The following is a 22,128-nucleotide window of genomic DNA, read 5'->3' on the forward strand; positions in this document are numbered from 1 at the left end:
ACCGGTCTCTTTCTCCCCCACCTCATCCACTCATTCTATCTTCCCCTTTTCTATTTCAAGTTCAACAATATATTCGATGCACCACAATCATCTTCCCTCATCCAGCAACCGCCGTCTTCCTTTGTTGCCGTAGTCATCGAATAAGAATCGACTATCACACACATAGTGACACACACATACACTCACACACAAACAGTAGTTGAAAAACATATATGCGTTTATAAATGCACCTTTGAATGATATGAACGGTAGTTGCTGGTTCACTTTGATTAGCTACATGATATGGGAAGGTGATTGTGGATAGACAAGTGTTCTATGGAAGAGGACCACTAAACATAACTAAGTTCAGTGACTTAAGGTCTCATTATACTATCCACTATATATTTTTCATGTGTGTATAATTATCTGCTAAGCTTTGTAACTAAGTTATCCTTGTAGTCTCCAGTGTATATTTTCCATGTGTATACTTCTGTGTCATCGAATGCATCTACTCATGTTCTTATAATACTCAATTTAAGCTCTCTAAGTCAGTTCTTCGGGATTGTTCTAAGCTCTCCAAGTAATCTCTTCGGGATCGTCATAAGCTCTCTAAGTAAGTTCCCTATACCGTTGAGTGTGTATAATCAGTTCTAGACTTCCCGAATTTGTTGTTGGTCAGGCTGCGCTATAAAAGAGTTCACGAAGGGTAAACTTGTCCATTCAGCGCTCATATCAATTAAAATGCTCCAGAGACTCTAAATGGTACCAAAATCCAATTAGAGGACCTTTAGTAAAATGAGAAATGTTGTATTAAGTGGTACTAAATGTTTTTTAGGGACCTTCAGCTAATAATCCATTTATTTTAGTAATTATAGCTCGGGTACCGACTCATGAGCTAATAGATAGAGGAAAATGAGTTTGATAAGCCAACTCTCGTTACATCTCTAATCAAATTTATTATACCACCAAATATAAAAAAAATCGAGCTCGAGCTTTTCTTGAGCCGACTCATCTGACAAGTCCACTTGCTCATACACCCCTAATTCTTTGATTTACTACTCTACAATAGTCGATAAGTTGAAATTCTTTTCGCCATTTTCAGTCCTCAAATTCCCACAATTCTTTCTTAAGGGTAAATTATAAATAACCCCTTTGATATTGTATGTGTCAGGAAATATTTGTATTATTTAATCTTTTAAAAAAAATAGTGAAATAACTTCTAAAGTATAATACTATCAACATATCATTATGATGAAACCAATGAAATAACAACGAAAACAAGTTGTCAAATGAAATAAATATATATCAAGGCACGTGAATGGGGATTTTTATATTATTAAAATTATATTTCTTTAAAATCAAATCATATCAATTTAAACTTGAAAAATATATTTTGTGGTCCCTCAAATTTGCACTAGTATCCCATTTGCTTATATTGAAAAAAAAACACATTTGGTTACTCATATTTCAAAATTTTAATATTCTTAATCATGTCCGTCATTTTTTAGTTAGTACTAACAGAATCAAGTGTATACCCATCACATGAGGGACGAAGTGTATTTTTTGTGAACACGGGGATTAAATGTGAAACAGTGCAACTTCGGGAGAAAACTGTAATTTTCCCCAATTTACACCGTAATAAATATACAATAAAAAATATTTTAATTTTTTTAATTATTATTTAATCATTAATTTTTTATTTATAAATCCCGTGCTGAAAAAAAAACTAGTACTACAATCAATCAAACATTTATGAACATGTTTTTTGGCCCCCTTTTGTGTTTTCTTTCCGATTGAAATTTGAAACAGAGAAAAAATCAGCCATGAAAATCCATTTTCATGGGGGTTTGAATAAATACAGTTGAACACCATTAACGAACGTAAAAAAAGCTTCATATTAATATTTTGAAATTTTATTTGAGATCTCTCTCACTGAGCTCTTCCCCCACAAACTACTCCACACTGAATTTATTTCAGAAACCCTATTCGAAATTGAGATTCAATTCTTCGAGCCCAGCGTACTTAGAGAGAGATAATTTTTGGGGAGCAACTTCGTTTGCAGTAATTAACGCTGCGCGTAAATGAGGCGTCGAGGGTCAGATTTCCGGCGGCCGGTGCGGCGGCGGATTCCGAATGTTTTCTGGTTAACGCTCTGCGGATTGGTGATTCTGCTCTTCATTGTGCTCTTCAGCCGTGAGTCTCAGCAGCCCAGTTCGAGATCGGTTTACACCAAGGTGATTTTTCGATCTGATTTTTCCTCAATTATCTGAATAAATTTCATTTTTGTGAATAATTTCTGTTCTCGCATTATAGTTTTGATTTTGGATTCGTGGGTGAATTTTCTGTGATCTCTCTTTAATTGGGTAGGTTATTTCTTTCGATTGATTCGATTGGCAATAGTAAGTATAAAGAGTAGCAGTAAATCATCTGAAGTATGTGAAACTCCCTGTTGTTCAGTGATTAGGTGAGCTTTGGTATTGGGTCAATTGTCGAATATGAATGTATTTATGCGTGTTTATGAACATTATTTATTGTTTATGAACAATTAGACTGTTAAGAATGGCAGAATTCTGATATAATTATACAAAAGATAAACTTTCGGAACCCAAACTTAGGGTACGACGTTTAGCTAATTTGAGGAGGAATGTGATTTCGTTGTTTAGTTTTAACTTGTAAGTGATGATAATCGAGTCGGTGTTTGGTGTATAGGCATGTTAGTTTTGTGTTAAACGCACACTGAGTTTAAATGTAACGCTTTTCGTACGTCACTTGTCATCGTGTTCTATAGATTTTTTTCGTACTTAAAAGATACAGTTGGAAGCAGTAGCATTACGTCAGAAGTTTGATATGGTAAAGTATTATGTTAAATTAGATTAAGGAAATATTCGTTTCTTAATTCGTCAACATTTAGTCAGTGATTAAGTTTGATACTAGTTTACAGCAGCAGAGTAGAACAAATTCATACGATGCATTTGAAGCATGGTAAAAAACTTAGGGACGAACTTTTTTGTCGTGAAAATTTAACTGTAATACTTTTATACTATGTGTATTCGACAAGATCAGTCCATGTCTATAACTTCGATTCCATATTTTCTCAGACCTGTTTATTAACCTTAAAGAGGAAAGATCCTTTAGTGCACCACATCCTTTTGGAAAGATAATATTTCTTAGATAGTTCGTGATTGTTGTGGCACAAAGTCCGGATAAGTAGATAAATATCTTAAATGTCACTAGTTGTCTGCTTTTCTTTCTTTATTTCTTTCTTTCTTTCTTTCTTTTATTGAATAAAAATCCTCGTGGAGGGATGATAAAGTGTACATAGTACGCCTATGTGGAATAAAGCCACATGACCGGAAACTTTTTCGATAAATATACAAACAAACATAAACAGCAATATATATTGTTACACATCTCTCTTTCTATACTACGCAGAGAAACCTTAGACATGACAAAGTCATGGAAGGCCTCAACATCACAGATGAAATGCTGAGTCCCGATTCAGTAACAAGGCAGCTCAACGACCAAATCTCTCTAGCAAAGGCATACCTCGTCATTGCAAAAGAAAGCAACAATCTACAATTCGCATGGGAACTCAGCGCGCAGATTCGCAACTCTCAGATCCTTCTCTCGAACGCCGCCTTAAGCAGAACTCCGCTAACAATCACCGCCTCTGAAACCGCCATACGTGACATGGCGCTCCTACTCTTCCAAGCACAGCAGCTCCATTACGACTGTGCCACCATGATCATGAAACTGAAGGCCAAAATCCAAACCCTCGAAGAAGAGAAAAATGCCATTAAAGAAGAGAGCTCGAAGCTCGGACAAGTGGCGGCAGAAGAAGTACCGAAGAGTTTGTACTGCCTTGGTGTTCGTTTGACCAGCGAATGGTTCAAGAACGCAAATTTAGCGACAAAAGTCAAAGAGAACCGACACACAGCCTTGAAAGTCAAAGACAACAGTTTGTATCACTTCTGTGTATTTTCAGACAACATTTTAGCCACTTCGGTTGTGGTGAATTCGACAGCTTCGAATTCCAAAAATCCTGAAAAGGTCGTTTTCCACCTCGTGACCGATGAAGTGAATTACGCAGCAATGAGGGCTTGGTTTGCATTGAATAGCTTTGGTGGGGTCACTGTCGATGTACAAAAGATAGAAGATTTCACCTGGTTGAACTCTTCGTATGTACCTGTTCTTAAACAGCTTCAAGATTCTGATACACAGAGCTACTATTTCTCGGGCAGTGGTGGAGATAATCGAACTCCGATCAAGTTCAGAAACCCTAAATACTTGTCTATGCTAAACCACCTCAGATTCTACATTCCCGAGGTTTTCCCTGCCCTGAAAAAGGTTGTCTTTCTTGACGATGATGTTGTTGTCCAAAAAGATATTTCGCCTCTCTTATCTTTAGACCTCAACGGCAATGTTAATGGTGCAGTCGAGACATGTATGGAGACATTTCATAGGTACCACAAGTACTTGAATTACTCTCACCCGTTGATCCGTGAGCATTTCGACCCGGATGCATGCGGGTGGGCTTTTGGGATGAATGTGTTCGATTTGGTCGAATGGAGGAGAAGAAATGTGACGGGTATTTATCATTATTGGCAGGAGAAGAATGTGGACAGGACTTTGTGGAAACTCGGGACTCTCCCACCAGGTTTGTTGACTTTCTATGGGTTGACCGAGCCTTTGAACCCGTCTTGGCATGTGCTGGGATTGGGGTACGCGAGTGTTGAGCAGGGTTTGATAGACAAGGGGGCTGTGCTGCATTTTAATGGGAATTCGAAACCGTGGTTGAAGATTAGAATCGAGAAGTATAAATCCCTTTGGGATAAATACGTTGATTATGGGCTTCCTCTTTTGCAACAGTGCAATGTTCATTAGCTGTTTTTTAATGTGGATTCTTTCTACGTACTACTCTGCTCCAGGCACAAGTTTTGGACCAATCTTTTGTACACTCGAGGCATTTTAGGAGGAGGTTACTGCAGCTACGAGGTACGATGAACGGTAAGTGGTACATTTGATAGATAGTTATTCAGAATTCGGTTTTTCGTTGTTGTAATATAGTGTTTTCAGCATGTAGTTTCTCATGTTAAATCTCTATGTGGGGTCTGTCCAAGAATTTATTGCGCGAAATTTTATTGGAGTCTCCTTTTTGAGCTTGGCTTATGGGGTATTAACGATGATGTTTCTCTTCCACAGAATCATATTGTTTTGTTTATTACATTTTTTTTCTATTTTTGTTTTTGTATTTTACGTCTATATAATATTTCATCGCTACATGGCTATATATGTTATCGACAATTTTGGCTCTCTAGGACATATAATTGTGATTTTGCACCTTCAAATCGTGTTTTACTCCTTTTACATGCTTATACATACATACATATACATATATGGTATATATATATATATATATATATATATATATATATATATATGGAATTGCTTTTTGCGGTTTGAAAATTGCTATTTGCGGTTTATAATAAAGGGGCCTTTAGATATAGGTCCCTAGTGAGAAAACTTATTAGAACTAAATCACAAGCTTAACTAAATCTTTGCTACACATCCTTTGTAAAATTAATTCCAAAAATGCCCCCCACTAACAAATTCGAAATATGCATTAATTAAAATTTAAATTGCATTTAGCATCTTTTTAGCCTGTAATATTTTCATTTTCCCATCTAATATTTTAATTTTTTTTTTTTACAAAAAAACACGTTTTCCTTTTTTTTTTTTGTTTTCTCTTTCTTCATTAAATCATTTTTTACACTGCTATTTCAACAAAACAAAATCCTTTTTTTCTTTATAATATAAAAATTACCAAAAAAAAATTATTTTTATTTTTATATGTTGTTAATAATATTGTAGTAGACTTTGGTGTACTATGATATACTGCGATGTACTATGGTTTACGGTGAACTATAGTTTACTACGGTGTACTATGGTTTACTACGGACCTACGGTATACTATGGTTTACTACGGACCTACGGTATACTATGGTTTACTATGGCGTAATATTCCAAACCCTAGCACCAAAACACAAATCCACCCATCGGCAAACCCAAAAATCACAGCCGCTGCCAATTATTATTCACCAACCCTAGCCGTCAATCAAAACCCTAGCGTCGTCAAAAAACCCTAGATTGATGCAATCGCCTCCCACCATCGATCTAACCTCACACCATCATCTCCAAAGGCCACATCCACCATAACCATCACCCTTAGATCTGCCCCACCAAACCGTAGATCTCCTTCACCAAACCCTAGATCTGTGACGCCAACATCACCACGCCGCTAAAGATGCCACGAAACTCCGGCCCACCCACGCTGCCATTACCCCCCACAACGTCGAGCACCACCTACACCGCCGTCGTCGCCGCCCCTAGAGCCGCCGTCGCCGTCGCCCAGAGCCGCCGTCGCCGTCGCCCCAGAGCCGCCGTCGCCGTCGCCCCAGAGCCGCCGTTGCCGCTGCCCCCTAGAGCCGCCGCCGCCGCCGCCTCAGAGCCGCCATCACCATCCCTCCCCGTGCCACCGCCTCCAACACCATATCGATTCCATTATCACAGCCACTATCCCCTCTCAAATCATGGAAAGGAGTGTGGCAAGAGAGATCTTGAGATTGAGAGAAATAAAAGCGAGAGCGAGACAGAGAAAGGCAGAGAGAGAGAGCGTGACAGAAAGAACGAGAGAGAGGAAGAATAAAGAGGAAAAATAGATCTGAGAAAAAACGTGAATGTGGGTTATAAATTTTAGGGTGTAAGGGCAAGATAGGGATTAAAAAAAAATTAAGGATGTAGGTCATATATTATTTCAATCTAAGGATTTAATTAAAAAATTGGATTTAGATTTGTCATTTAGTTCAAATTAGGTTTCGTACGAGGGACTTCTAGCATATTACCCCTATAATAGAACCCCCAAAAAAAATATTTTATTTCATTAAAACCCCAAAACTTCCCAAAAAAGTCCAAAACCGCCCCAAAACGCGTAAAAGCCCAACTTGGGCGTCCATTCATGCAGTGCACGCCCAAGTTGGGCGTGCAAACTGCATTTGGGCGCCCGAGTTGGGCGTCCAGTGCAAAAAATTTTTTTTTTTTTTTTTTTAAATGATCGAACGCCCAAGATGGGCGCCCAAGGCGTGTACGAGTTCGTACACGCCTTGGGCGTTCGAACAGTTTTTTGCGAAAAGAAAAAGCCCTACAAATCGATTTGTAGGGCTTTTTAACATGAAATTGGTTCCGTAATCGACCTACCCAATGCATATTACACATAAAAGAGTCGAAATTACATCAAAAAATCGAAGCCCAACCCTTCTTCAAGCTTGATTTCGAATTTTCGATTTTTTTTTTTTTTTTTTGCTGTTTGCAGTTTTGGGGGGTTTTTAAATATTTTTAAAAGTTTTGGGGGGTTTTGTTAGAAACCGCGAATAGCAATTTTGTGACCGCAATAGCATTTCATATATATATATATATATATATATATATATATATATATATATATATATATATATATATACATATACATATATATATATATATATATATATATACATATATATACATGTATATATATATATATATACATGTATATACATGTATATATATATATATATATATATACATGTATATATATATATATATATATATATATATATATATATATATATATATATATATATATATATATATATATATATATATATATATATATATATATATATATATATATCTGTGTGTGTGTGTGTGTGTGTTTTTACATTTTCACTCTAAATATTATAAGGGTGGTGATATACGCAGGCCAAATTAAACATTCAGGCACTTTTTTACCATGGTTTTTTACCTTTTTACCACAACTATTTACCTTTTGTACTATTCCTACCAAATCCTATAAAAAAAGAAAACTCAACATTCAAAGTGAAAAATTTCAGATATTCAACAATTTTTGCGATGGATCCAAACAACTTAGACCCGAATGTAAGTTTTTCGTTTTTTTCCCGAAAATTCATCTACTCGTGTGAATTTACGTGAGCACTTGCCAAGTGCTCGCGTAAATTCACACGAGCTCAAGAACAATTTTTTTATTCTTGAGCTCGTGTGAATTTACGCGAGCACTTGCCAAGTGCTCGCGTAAATTCACACGAGCTCAAGAACAATTTTTTTTTTTTTTTTTTAATTAGCTCGTGTGATTTCACACGAGCAGGGGAGGTTTGCTCGTGTGAAATCACACGAGCAGAACCTCTCTGTTCGTGTGAAATCACACGAGCACCACAATTTTTTTTTTTTTTTTTTTTTTTTTTTTTAGTTTTATCCTTTAGTTTTATAATTTGCTAATTACATTAATATAAAAACAGGAAGTATACATAGATGTGGATGAAGATATTGAAACATTCGAGCTACATGATTTCAGTGAATTTTTCACAATTTCGACTGCATTTGATAGTAAAGATGCACTAGTCGAGTGGGCGATGAATATGGCCATCAGTCATGGACATGAGATTAGGCGACAGTCTTACCACGAGGGCCGACAGTATTTGACTTGCAAAAGAGCCTATAAGAGTCGAGGAAAAAATGCAGAGGTCGAAACAAGCCGGAAGTCCGGTTCAATAAAGTGTAAATGCCCTTTTGCGCTATGGGGTAAAGAGGGTCGGGATGGATTATGGCGCCTTACCATCAAAAATGGCAAGCACAATCATAATCCTCATAAATATCCACAAGGACTACGTTCGCTAAGTCGCCTGACTGAAGAGCAACGAGAAGTGACAAAGATACTGAAAAAGAGCCATGTGAAGCCGAAGGAAATTTTGCATCATCTGAGGCAGATGAATCCGGATACGGCTGCGTCCTTGAGAGAAGTGTACAATGAATCACAGAAAATTAGACGAGAGGAAATGAAAGGAAAAACAGTTATACAACATCTGTGGCACGAACTAAGTGAGAGTGGATACAGCAAATGGCATCGAACAAATCCAGCTGGTGATACAGTGCAAGACGTTATGTTTGCGCACCCTGATTCAATAAAGCTTTTGCAGTTATTTCCATACGTCATCCTGATGGATTGCACGTACAAGACTAACAGGTAATAATTATTTAAATGTGTATTACATTTATTATATATATATATATATATATATATATATATATATATATATATATATATATATATATATATATATATATATATATATATATATATATATATATGTAAGAGTTGACTAAATTATAATTACCTTCATGTAGATATGAAATGCCTCTTTTGGAGATCATTGGGGTTACTCCCGTGGGAAGGAACTTCACTATTGCCGTTGCTTTTATGTCACGTGAAGATGGGGACACTTATGCATGGACATTGCGATGTTTGCGAGACATATTACCAATCGGGATAGAACCAGAAGTGATACTGACAGATCGTGAGCTGGGCCTACTGAAAGCATTGCCAAACGTGTTTCCACATTCGCATCACATGTTATGTTTATATCACATAAACAGAAACGTTGAGGCAAACGCGTCAAAATTCTTGGGTAACACCAAGTTGGGTATACTGTTCCGGAGGACGGTGTGGGCAAAATTAGTCGAATCTGAGACCGAGGAAGAATACGAATGCAACTATAGAGAGATAGTTAGTTTGTACGGGCAATATCCGAAGCTGATAACTTACATCAATGAAACGTGGTTGATTTATAAGGAGAGATTTGTTAAGTGTTGGACCAACAACATCGTTCATTTCGGTAACACGACGACTAACAGGTATATAAATTGATTTTACTATAAACTCGTTACGTATAATCTTTTATACACATGTTACATTTATTCATTATTTGAGTGTTTTCTCGAAACAGAGTAGAGAGTGCACATCGTGCATCGAAGCGTTGGATCCAAACATCGACTGGAGCTATGGATACAGTTCAAAATGCACTAGATGCGCAAGTTGACCTTCAAATTAATGAATTGAAGGTGGAAAACGAAAGTAGTAGAACAGTCAGGATGTACAGTACTTCACTGTCGTGCTTCGGTGCTTTGGTATGTAACGTATCACACAAAGCACTGGACCTGTTGGATAAAGAGTACGAAAAATTGGAAAATAATCCGGATAGTTGCAACTGTTACCTAAGCCGAACCCACGGACTCCCGTGTGCGTGTATGATTGCAGTTAAAATTGCTGAGGGAGATACTTTTTATCCGCAACAGTTACATCCATTCTGGAGAACGTTGGTTGTCGAGCCAAAGTCGGATCCATGGGAGGACGAGGAGGAACCGTTTGATCGCACAGTTGCAATTAAGAAAGTTCTTCTCGATGAGTTCGAGAAGTTATCAAACAAAGATTACATGTCCCAAAAAAATGCGGCCGACTATTTACGGGACCTAAATAATCCTTCTTCAACGTATTTACAAGAGCCGTCATTTGTGAAGGCCAAGGGACGACCTAAGAATAACTCGATGAAGAGGAACTTGTCCGGATATGAGCACACGATGAATCGGAAATCCGAGGTTAAATCTTCTTCCGGCTCTAAGGGTCGCAAAACCCCGACCGAAAGGACGCCAGACTCAAAATTTAAAGCTGATACGCCAGAGTCAAAGGTTAAAGGTCGTCCTCGCGGATGTACTAAATCGACGGAAGAATCAGTTGTTACTGCCGGCGACCGGGTCAATTTCTTTTCCTTCCTTCCTCCGTTTCTCGCACAGTCCATAGCCTCATACGTTAATGTGAGGGCCGATGGAAATTGTGGCTACCGATGCATAGCCGAAGTTGTTTACGGCAGTCAAGAGAGATGGCCACAAGTCAGAACTGACTTGGTTGAGGAGTTTATGGAGCGTTACAATCTATATGCTAATATTTTTGGTGGGGATGAGGGGGGTCGAAATACAGTCGCTGATTATATCTTGACATGCAGTCATGAGAGGGGACCGGCGCCACGGACGAAATGGATGTCAACAGATATGGGGTTGGCGATCGCTACAAGATACAACGCAATGGTATTAATATTCACTGAACGGGGTAGCATCACTCACCTACCACTAGTTGGGAACCCCGCGTTATCACGTATTATTCCTATGTCGCTACATAACGATCATTTTATGATCATACGAGTACCGGTTTCATGCCCTCTTCCTCGTCTCCATCCTCAGTGGAGGTATTTTGCAGCTCCCAATTTACTACCTCTACGAGATTTTTACGCGGATCGACTTGCTTTTTGGACGACGTTGACTTCTAGGCATAGGTAGTACTGTATTATTGTAATTTTGTTTACGTTGCGATCGGACTTACTTATTTAGTTATTTGTACGGATTATAATTATGTTGTATCGAACGAAATTATATTTTAATTTGTAGTATTAACGGGATTTAAAAAAAAAAATATAAAAAAAAAAAAAAAAAAAAAAATTTTTTCCTCTGCTCGTGCGTTTTCACACGTGCAAAACGCCTCTGTGCGTATGAAAACGCACGAGCGTATTTCCACGTAATATTTTTTTTTTTTTTTTTAATTTTTTTTTTTTTAAAAAAACCAAAAAAAAAAAAAAATATATTTAATACGCTCGTGTGTTTTCACACGCACAGAGGCGTTTTGCACGTGTGTTTTCACACGAGCAGAACACCTCTGTTCGTGTGAAAACGCACGAGCAGAGGAAAAAATTTTTTTTTTTTTTTTTTTTTTATATATTTTTTTTTAAATCCCGTTAATACTAAATAACTTCGTTCGATACAACATAATTATAATCCGTACAAATAACTAAATAACTTCGTTCGATACAACATAATTATAATCCGTACAAATAACTAAATAACTTCGTTCGATACAACATAATTATAATCCGTACAAATAACTAAATAACTAAATACGGGCAAATAAGAAATATCCGCAAATCCAAAATGAAACATCCGTACAAAAAACTAAATTCGAAAACAAACAACAAATCACAACACACGAATACATGTCCTACTGTCCACCCCTCGACCCCCGACCCCGAGTCCTCGGACCTCCCCCGCGACCTCTCCTAGGTAAGAGACGCAAATAGTGGGCATGTGGCGTCAACAAGTCCCTCAACTGCGGCTGAATGCTCAGGAATGCCTCTGCTGCGTCGTCACCAGTCAAACCGAACACGATCGGAACTAGGAGCCGAGCTATATCGTTGGCGAACGGCTGGTCTGGCGGCACCGCAGCAACAACCCGTTCTGCAGGCGGAACTCTATCAGGGTTGCTAATGAACCGGTGCGTCCGCTCGATGTACCACTTCATGTACTCCTCGGCAACTGTTTCCGGCGGCCAGGCTTCAGGGTATTGCGACAGGTCAATGAAGTTGGCGTACTCGTTCTGCCACATGCCGCCAGGAGCGTGGAAAGTGACTTTGTATCCCGCGCCAAACAAGCCGCGGTTATGTGGCAAGTTCGATTCAATTATCGGGAAAGGAATAATCTGGACTCTTCCAAACTGCCGCAACGCTCGGTCGGGCATGTACGGCTCCACTATATCCATGAACTGTATCGTGCCGTAATACATGCTCCGAGGGTGTAAGTAATGTGCACCGGTACCATACGGGGTCCAACAAACCTAAGCATATTTTAAACTAATTAGAAAAATCCGTAACTCTACTATAGACATAATTAGAAAAATTATTACTCACATCTCTTTCGGTCATGGCGTCGAGTATTTTCCGGTATTCCTGCAGCGTGGTTTTATTGCCTCCACCATGGGCCCACCTTCTGCATCGAGGCTCAAACTCGGCATATGAACGCGAAAGAGGTGGTCGAAAGCAGGGGAAATGCTCAAAGATCCAGCACTGAAAACAAACACCAATGAATAAATAAATAAAATAGAAGTTTAAATAAATAAATAATTACTAATAAAGGTACACGTACCAGAAGGAGAATAACACATCCACAGAGACTGTTCATCCCAGCGCGGGTGGCAATACCCAATTGGCGGTACATGTTTGCTAAGCATGCCGAAGCCCACGAATACTTGCCGACGTTATCGAGATCGTTGGTAAAATGGATCCACCACGGCTTCATGTTACTCCCTGTTTTGTCTACAAACAAAACAGACCCAAGCAGAAACATCAAGTAGCCCTTCATCTTCTTCTCGTCTGTGGCGGAGGGAAGGGTCAACTGATCTCTCACCTTAACCCAACCAACTCCCTTGTTTCGAAACATGTCATTGGTGTCCATCAGACCGAGACCCAATACAGATGCAAGACTCTGTGAGCACTCTTCTACCGGGCGAATTTCAGAAACTGCTGGTCCGTCCAGCCGCAACCCCATGATGAAAGCGACATCGTGGAGCGTGATCGTCATCTCGCCCCATGGCATGTGGAAACTGTTCGTCTCCGGCTGCCACCTCTCCAGGAAAGCTAGCATGAGGTTCTTGTTCATCTTCTTCAGAAAACAGTCTCGTAAGTGGTAAAGACCTGTTGCCTCCAGCCTCGCAATCATCGTGTTATCCTGCGGGCCGCGGTAGTCCTCGAGTGCTTTGGTCCTCGACTCGCACCGTGTAGTTTCACGGCGCTCCTGAAAAATATTGCATGTATTGTTAGCTAAAAATAATGAATAATATAAGAATTATGTAAAGCACGTGTTGACAGAAAAACTTACATATCCTTCCCAAATGTACATCGCTATATGCGACTTGAACCATCGCATAAACTCTAAATTTTGCGGCCCTCCATCGCACGGACCCTCCAAGTACGCCGGACCAGGCAGCTGCGGAAAGGGTAAGGCACGACCAGCTTTACGATCCTGATGTACATCATCTTCCTCCACCTCCTCGTCAGTATCCATATTATCTGGATTGTTGTTGTGGTCATCATCATCGTCGGCATGTGGCAATGTACTACGAGCTAGCTGGAGATCGTGTGTAGGTCGACAGGGTCCGGCTCCAGCAGCAACAGCTTCTCGTCTCAATCTCTCATCTTCCCGCTGTAACGCTGCTTCTCGAGCTAACTGCTTTCTTCTACGGGCGGAAGCAAGGACATCTCGGTCTCCAATGCGATCCGGATCTTCCGGATTGTCACCCTTTCCGCTCAAGGCTTTCATTAAGCTCTTGCCTTTACCGGCAACTTGACTCATAAGACTTTTCCCCCGGCCTCCTGCCATCTACATTTTAAATAAACACTTTATTAATATTTCATTTAATAAAAAAAAACATTTAAATAATGAAAAAAAAAAAAAAAAAAAAAAAAAAAACAAATTGGTTCTGCTCGTGCAAAAATGCACGAGCATTTCAACAGTGCTCGTGTGAAATCAGGCGAGTACTGTTGAAATGCTCGTGCATTTTTGCGTGAGGAGAAAAAATGCAGATTTTTAAATTTATTAAAAAAAAAAAAAAAAAAAAAAAAAAAAAAAAAAATAAAATTAACTTGCTCGCGTGGATTTACACGAGCGCAGTGGATGCGCTCGTGTAAATCCACGCGAGCAAGTTAAGGACCGGTTTTTAAAATTAAAAAAAAAAAAAAAAAAAAAAAAAAAAAATTAAATTCATACGCTCGTGCAATTTTACGCGAGCGAAGTGGATGCGCTCGCGTAAAATCGCACGAGCGTCCCCAAGTGCGTTTTTTTTTCGTTTTTTTTTCGGATTCGTAATCTACATAACATGAGGATCGTAAAAACGTAAAAATTACCTCCGATCTGTTGACGATTTGCACGGGCTTTGCGAAAGAAAATCGAAAGGGTAGAGAGAGTTTTTTGAGTTTTTTACCTTTTGGTTTTTGAGAAATAGTAAAAAATGTGCCTGAATGTTTAATTTGTGCCTGCACAAATCATTTCAGATATTATAATTTTATTATTACTTTTATCTCTAGAATATGCTGATAATTAAAGCCTGTGAATATTTTTGGAGTACAGAGTAAAGGGCTACATTCAGAATATAGGGATTTGTAGCAAGTGAAATAGTCATTCAGAAGAACAAGTGCCAACAGCGAAAAAGGCGCATACGCAAGAATGTAAGCATCTAATCTGCATATCAGAAATTCTTAATTTTAAAACTGATCTGGTTCGTCTCTATCTTCATCGCTGTCTTCAAAACTCTCCATTTGAATATCTCTTATTTTTTCGGAAACTTCTTTTTCTCCTTGACTGCTGTTATTATCACGTTTGCCATAGTTTTCGTTTTTCGCTTTTTCCAGTGCAGTACTTGAATTTGTCCGTGCTACAGGTTTTGTGCTGTTATTTTCTTCAATATAATCTCTCAACTCCACTTTCGTCTTACCTTGCTCGATAGAATCATCTATTCTGAGCCGTTGATCTTTCACCACAGACTCGTTGAGTTGGATTATCGGTTTCCGCTCTTCGACTTTATTATTTCTCTTTCCTGGTATTTGTTTAGCAATCACTCTCAATCTCTTTCCGTTTGTCCTTCTCAAATACGATCTCCGTTTCCCACTAACTCTTAAGTTTTCGCCATGTGGATTTTCTTGCGCCTGCAATTTCGCACGCGCTTCACTATCTTCATCTCTCTCTACAATGTTGGCTCTTCCATTTTCGCCCCTCGTTTCCTCAGAATTTTTGCTCGTCCCATTTTCGCTGTGATTAGAAGCACTTTTTAGTTGAAGACGTTGCTTCATATCTTCGATTTCGTTTTCCTTGTTCTGTAGTGTCTCTGTTAGGGTTTCGATTCGGTGATTTTGATCGTTGGTCTCGTTTTGCTTCTCCTGAAAGGCTGTTTCGATGGTCAAAAGTTCGTCTTTTAGTGAAGAGATTGTCGACTGCATTTCCGATAACTTGCTTTTGAGCTCCACTTTTTGACCTCCAAGGTTGTATACCTTCATCTTCATCTCCTCTCTTTCCTTAATAACTTCTTGCATCTGCTCTCTTTCTTTCTGTTATGTCCAAAACATTTTTTTGTGTTACTAATATGATACCTTATTACAAAATGATGCAGTCTAATATTATTTGTCTAAGATGATTTTGCATTATAAAATAGGGCAAATTACAGCCAACCCCCTAGGGTAAGGTTAAATTACGAAAACCCCCTCCTATTTGGGTAATTAATTACAATCACCCCCAACTATGTATTGTCTTACACATCCATCCTTACGGTGTCAGATTTACTTACTAAAGGAGGGGGTTTTCGTAAGAACATACGTAGTTGAGGGGTGATTGTAATTACCCAAACAAGAAGGGTTTTTTCATAATTTAATCTTATCTCAGGGGTGGTCGTAATTTGTCCTATAAAATATTAAAAAAAAAATAGAGGGCATGGTTTTGTGGAGAGAAAATCCTGCAAGTTCTTTTTCCCTTCTAGGTTTAATATAAATGGTTTCACCTCTATATTTCAAGTTGTCGTTGAGTACGGAAATTGCACTCAATCTCATTACTTTCGAACTGGATTTGGGCTCGTTATCGAGTTTGTGTAGTTTAATTTGATAGGTTTTTGTCTTTCGGTTTATTTTCTAGAAGGAAACTAAGGTTGCGTTTGGACCAAGGGATTTGAAATATGTTGAAGTAAGAAGGATTTGAAATGACTCAGAATAGGAAAAAGAGATTTGAAATCCTCCACAACTGCTCAAAACACAACCGAAAACGAGAGGTTATGGATTGAAAATACATTATCAAATGACTCAACCCCCAGAAAAAGAAAATCAATCGAGTTGTTATTATAGATTCGAAATCCTTCAGTCAAATTCTTCCATCCAAAAGATTTTATTTTATTTTTCTAGGCCACAAAATATATTTTGCTAGAAAAATTAAATAAATAAATAATGCAGTACACTATACTAATTGAATCGTTTAAGAACACATACAAATATGAATATTAGCTGTGTAGCACGGACACGGAAACGGCGATGGAGAGAAATGAGGAAACATACACTGAAACGACATGTCAGAAAAATGGGGACACGAGTTCAAATACATTTTTTATTTAAAATAAATATTATTATCAAACTATCAATTTGCAAATACTCATTAAATCAACAAAAGTATTTATAAATTTGTTATTCAAATATGTTTCTAACTTTTTAAAAATTGCAAAACAGCCCAAAAGGTGTAAAGTGAAAAATACCAACTATATATTCAACAATTTCGTTTGATAGTGGATCTGAGGACAAATGATAAATGAGTATTTATATAATATATTAAGAATATGTTATGTATATATGTAGGAAAGTGAACCTGCAAGAGAAGGTGAAGAGAGAGAATTTGATCATCTTTCTCTTTGATGAGAAGATTGAGAATATTCCGTTTGCCTCTGATTCTGTGAATACCCATTACCCCACATCCAAACACCACCGTTACTAACACCGCTATCGATATATATACATTCCATCTCCGGCTGCTGCTGCTGCTATGCATATGTCCACCACCCCCCTTCATTATTCCCCCCATTCTCTCTCTCTCTCTCTCTCTCTAGACTTTCTTTCTCTCTCACACTGTCACACAGAAATAGAAGACAGTGAAGAGAGAGAAATTAATACAGTGGGAGGTTAAGTATGCATGTTGCTTCTCATGTTAAAAAGGTTTTGAACCAGCATTTGTTTCTCTCTTTTTACACGCATTAACACCATAAGTCACGCACTACTACCCTGCATTATATATTATATTATATAATATTATATTATAGGGAAAATTGCACATCACCCCCTATAAATATCTAATTTTCGCACTTTACCCCCTCAATAGTTTCAACAGTGAATCCCCCTTCAAAACGTTATTCTTGTTGCACATTTAGTCCCCATAGCAAAAATCCGACGGATTATTCATCGGAATTGAGTATTTTTTGTTGCACGTTGCCCCTTAAAACACTATTTTTTTGTTCATGTTGCCTCTTTAAAATGTTATTTTTGTTGCACAACTTTTGGGGCAAAGTGCAACCAGCATATTTTTTCGAAGGGGGAGTGTTTCTTTTTTGATTTTTTAGGGTGGGAAAGGTGTGAAAATGGAAATTTTATAGAGGTGAAGTGCATTTTGCTCTATATATATAATAGAAGATAAATTACGAAAATCCCTTGAACTTAGGTTAAATAACGAAAAACACCCCCACCTATCGATCTGTAATAATCAAAATTCCCTTCTGATGAACTGTTGATCGAATTTTTTAACAGAAGATATGTACGGTCTATTATACCTTCTGTTAAGTGGTGAGAAATAAATAAAAAAAAATCTGAAATTGTATAAACTAGAAACAACAAAAAAATTCCGTGAGAAGTCACAGCGTGAGGGGTTTTGGTGTAAGACGGAAACAAACCTCATGGGATTTTTTGTGATTACGAATAAGTGGGGGTATTTTTTGTAATACACCCTATATTATGAATATGTATGTACTATATATTATATATGTATATATCAGGCGGGGCGGAGGAAACAAAGAATGGGGAATTGATCAATACATGAAGAAGAGAGGACGTTGATTCACCGCATGTTCATGCATTTAATGTACATTTGTCATCTTCAGATTATTTTATTTATTTATTTTTATTGGGAAAATTAAACAAACTGCAAAAATAATTATATTGTGTGTGCTTGAAGTTTGCAGCAAATGCGTGTGAACGCCGCCGCGTTAACTGAGCAATGGGAGGAGCGCCGCCGCCCCGACCGCCCGCACCTTCTGGTTCTTGTCTGACCACTTCGTTTGAGTTTCCTTCCAAATTTTGCCAATATTGAAAAACTCAAGTCTCACTTCATCAACATTTGCGCCACCGGCATTTAGTATTTTTTGTCATGCATTTAGCATTTTCACTGTTTTCTTTAATAAAAAGTGTTTGTTTATAGGGAAAATATGGGATACCCCTAGTTTTGAAAATATATATGAATAGGTCCTATAGATTTTTCTTCCTTAGTAGGGATGGCAACGGAGTGGGTACCCTCGAAAATGTGCAATACCAGAACCAGGGGCGGATCCAGGGGGGTTTTCTAGGGGGGCTGAAATATAGGGGTAATTTAAGAGAGATTTTTTTTTTGTTTTTGAGGACTAAAGTGTACAAAATTAAAAGTTTGAGGGGGCGAAAGTGCATTAACTAATACATTAATACCAAAAAAAAAAAACAGCTTAAAAAAAATCTTGGGGAGCGGGGGCCACCCCAGACATAGGCATGGGTACGCCCCTGACCAGAACCATTACCATTTAATATAACTCAAACAATGACCATACCAAACCCTTTTAAAAAGTTAATGGAAATACCAGAACCATATACCACGAATATCCAGTTACCCACGGATACTCATTTACCATTTAAATTATGGTAATAAAAAATAATTTTAGGTCCGATAATGTTTAAGTAATTCTCAGAAAAGAGGGGAAAAAAAAATTTATACAAATATATCCTCCATAAATTATTTAATACTTTCTTTAAAATTTTGCCAACTTTTTTATTCATGTTGTTGAATTAATATATATATATATATATATATATATATATATATATATATATATATATTAAATGGTCGGGTACCCATGACCGTAAAGGTAAAACCAGAACCATACCAAAACCATGACGGTTTTCTTTTCTTTTACCAAAACCGTTACCAAACCCTAATGGTTTCGGTAACGGGTTTTAAATGGAGCGGGTAACCGCGGATAGCTAGCGGTTCGGGTTTTTTTGCCATCCCTATTCCCTAGTCAAAAACTCAAATTATATTCTTAATTAGTGAGACCCCTGAACAACTTGAGTTACCTGTTTTACCCTTTTAATTTCAATTCAAACCCTAGTTTTTTCTCTCCTACTCATTCAGCCGTTTCATCTTTCCAACCACTTTCTCTTCTTCTCTGTCTAACTCACTCTCTCTATCCACGTGATATCTCTCCCCCCTATTTCTCTTCTTCTCTCTCTAAATCTCTCTCTCTGTGACCCACCTCTGCTTCTCCCCAACTTGCGCCGCCCACCGTTGTTGCTCCCCCGCTGCCGCCCGCAGCCGCTGCTCCCTCCGCCGCCGTCGCCCGCAACCGCTTCTCCCTCCGCCGTCGCCGCCCGCCGACGCTGCTCCCTCTGCCGTCGTCTGCCGCCGCTGCACGGGATCTGTATTTCGACGACGGTTTGTATTGCCGGAGAATAGGATCCGTATTCCGGCCGCAATCGACGAACGGAATCTGTATTCCTCCGCACGAGTTTCTGGCTTGGTAAGATTGGAACTCGTTCCTTGAAAAATATGAGGTAATTTGTTGTAATTTTTGTTTGTTTCATGGATCGATGTTAGGCACTTGTATTAAATTCGAACTATGTGAAAAAATTAGAATTGATGATTTACCCAATTTTTTAGGTATTTGTTTTTCCTGTAATAAAATGAATTATTGCTTCATGAATTGTTTTGCTCGATGCATTGTTTTGCTTGATGAATTTGTGTGGTGTGCCGATGATTGGCCCTGTGGAATTACATAGAGATGGACACCAAGATAAAAAGAGGATGGTTATACTATTGCACATTACTATACATAACTATGGTTACATGTAGTAACATATAGTAATATACAGTAACATATGCACATAACTGTGTTTTTTCAATTGATATTTGTAATAAAAATTGTTATTTATAGTTATATATAAGATTCTGCTTTGTTTTTTTTTTTTTTAAATTAAAATTCTACTCTACATATACATACCTACAATTCTAAATTATATGTATGCATACCTCATTGATTCTTACTTTTTATTATCTGATTTTATTTGTCATCTCATTAATTCAGTCTCAAGAAAATACAACAAATCAAATGATTTTCTATGATAGAATTTCACTACAGTAAGTAAATATATTATTTTTTTCAACTACATTGTTCTATTCGTCATTCAATTGTGAACTTTTTGGTGGTACATGTAGATGAATTTTATTTATATACATATATAGTCACATGTGGTCAGGTACGTGTAGTCATATATAGTCACATGTAGTAACAAGAATGAACATAACTACATGTGACTATAGTTGACTACATATAGTCATATCTAGTCATATGCAGTAACAATAATGCACATAACTACTTGTGACTATAGTTCACCAGAGTAAATTTATCAAAAAAATGTCTTTCATTGTTTTTTTGTATTTTTTCATGTAATGTAATTTGCTTGTTCCATTTTGTTCTTCGTTTTCTTTAACTTGTATTTTTTGTCACATGTTTTGCTTTGTATAACATTATGCGATGCAAGTATGCAATGAATAAGATGCAGAGAAGTGCCATGTCAAGTTGCATTCATGCTATAGTACTCGAGACTTATGCCACGTATATAACTATAGATAATTGTATACAACTACAGTCACGTGTAGCAACATATAGTTATAAGTATGTTATGTGTTTTTTAATGTATAGTAATGCGTGTTCATGATTTGAAGATTATATGCATGTGATTGTGTTTTTTGTTTTTTTTGGGTTAGTTGATTTTTAATATCAAGATTAAAATTTGTGAATTTTGTTGTTGGTGTAGATTAATTTTGGGGTATAACTATACATGACTGTGGTATACTATAGTCATGTGTAGTCAATTTCAGTACAGTAAATTTATCAAAAAAAAAAAAAATTTAAATGATTAAAAAAAAATTTAAAATTTAAAAAAATTAAAAAAATAAAAAAAATAAAAAATAAAAAATAAATAAATAAAAAAAAATACAAAATATGGTATATATAAAAAATAATAATAAAATAAACATTTATATTTTTTATTAAAAAAATCTATAAAAATGATAAATGCATGCCCAAAATGCTACATGCAGTTGGGTATTATGCTGAATGCAGGGGCAAAAATACTGAATGCAGTTGGGCGAAAATTGCATTTAAGGGCACAATAGTATTTTTGCCTCTCCAGGTTATATCTCAAAGGAAGAATTTTAGGAGTGGACCTATCCCTATATATTTTCCATTCTATGGGTGTATATCAAATGGACCCTAAATTATATATATATATATATATATATATATATATATATATATATATATATATATATATATATATATATATATATATATATATATATATATATATATATATATATATATATATATATCTTTATTTGTAGTTATTTTCTTTCGTTTGCAAGCACACGGGAGTTCTTTCGTTTTGCCCCAACATTATTGTCGATCAATTATGTACCCTCACGAATATCACCACTTATTTATACCAAAAAAAAAATTAAAATCACCAACATCAACAAAATTCACAATTTAAAATTAATATTATAAATCAACTGGTAACCAACAAATACAAGATCGAAAAACACAAACACACATTTGTCAGTATA

The 22,128-nt window shown here is 37.1% G+C and overlaps 3 protein-coding genes and 1 long non-coding RNA gene across 5 annotated transcripts; 3 read left to right on the plus strand and 1 right to left on the minus strand.

The window, feature by feature from the left end:
- Positions 1-1,689: 1,689 nt before the first annotated feature.
- GAUT10 (galacturonosyltransferase 10) lies at positions 1,690-15,091 on the plus strand. 2 transcript variants are annotated; one of them, XR_001174105.2, is made up of 3 exons: positions 1,690-2,213; positions 3,412-4,986; positions 14,812-15,091. XR_001174105.2 is itself a non-coding variant. In XM_012996992.2 (2 exons), exons 1-2 carry the CDS (start codon positions 2,061-2,063, stop codon positions 4,861-4,863), a joined length of 1,605 nt encoding a protein of 534 aa, XP_012852446.2. In that variant the 5' UTR covers positions 1,690-2,060; the 3' UTR covers positions 4,864-5,220. The 2 variants fall into 2 exon arrangements, 1 of the variants encoding a protein (XP_012852446.2); XM_012996992.2 differs by lacking the exon at positions 14,812-15,091 and having other exon boundaries at positions 3,412-5,220.
- Positions 7,765-11,214, plus strand: LOC148765660 (uncharacterized). The gene is made up of 4 exons (XM_088812057.1): positions 7,765-7,953; positions 8,331-9,055; positions 9,217-9,723; positions 9,816-11,214. Exons 1-4 carry the CDS (start codon positions 7,927-7,929, stop codon positions 11,197-11,199), a joined length of 2,643 nt encoding a protein of 880 aa, XP_088668183.1. The 5' UTR covers positions 7,765-7,926; the 3' UTR covers positions 11,200-11,214.
- LOC105972061 (uncharacterized) lies at positions 14,727-17,461 on the minus strand. Its single transcript, XM_012996995.2, has 2 exons — positions 17,080-17,461; positions 14,727-15,785 (listed from the first exon to the last, which is right to left on the minus strand). The coding sequence occupies exons 1-2, from the start codon at positions 17,290-17,292 to the stop codon at positions 14,946-14,948; spliced, it is 1,053 nt and encodes a 350-aa protein (XP_012852449.1). The 5' UTR covers positions 17,293-17,461; the 3' UTR covers positions 14,727-14,945.
- A 794-nt stretch (positions 17,462-18,255) lies between these two features.
- Positions 18,256-18,739, plus strand: LOC148765661 (uncharacterized). Its single transcript, XR_016035164.1, has 2 exons — positions 18,256-18,339; positions 18,433-18,739. It is a non-coding gene; the product is annotated as an uncharacterized LOC148765661 (long non-coding RNA).
- Positions 18,740-22,128: the final 3,389 nt, after the last annotated feature.

This window comes from Erythranthe guttata, chromosome 13 (assembly GCF_056151865.1).
Source record: "Erythranthe guttata isolate IM_541 chromosome 13, IM_541, whole genome shotgun sequence".
Taxonomy (NCBI): Eukaryota; Viridiplantae; Streptophyta; class Magnoliopsida; order Lamiales; family Phrymaceae; genus Erythranthe; species Erythranthe guttata.

Bases quoted from the DNA above. Each gene is read 5' to 3' on its own strand.
- LOC105972061 (XM_012996995.2), bottom strand. From the start codon at position 17,292: ATGGGGGGAATAATGAAGGGGGGTGGTGGACATATGCATAGCAGCAGC. The intron at 15,786-17,079 runs GTTCACTTTCCT...TGGACATAACAG, and splicing joins CTCTTCACCTTCTCTTGCAG to AAAGAAAGAGAGCAGATGCA.
- GAUT10 (XM_012996992.2), top strand. From the start codon at position 2,061: ATGAGGCGTCGAGGGTCAGATTTCCGGCGGCCGGTGCGGCGGCGGATT. The intron at 2,214-3,411 runs GTGATTTTTCGA...TATACTACGCAG, and splicing joins CGAGATCGGTTTACACCAAG to AGAAACCTTAGACATGACAA.
- LOC148765660 (XM_088812057.1), top strand. From the start codon at position 7,927: ATGGATCCAAACAACTTAGACCCGAAT. The intron at 7,954-8,330 runs GTAAGTTTTTCG...ATATAAAAACAG, and splicing joins CAAACAACTTAGACCCGAAT to GAAGTATACATAGATGTGGA. The intron at 9,056-9,216 runs GTAATAATTATT...ACCTTCATGTAG, and splicing joins TGCACGTACAAGACTAACAG to ATATGAAATGCCTCTTTTGG.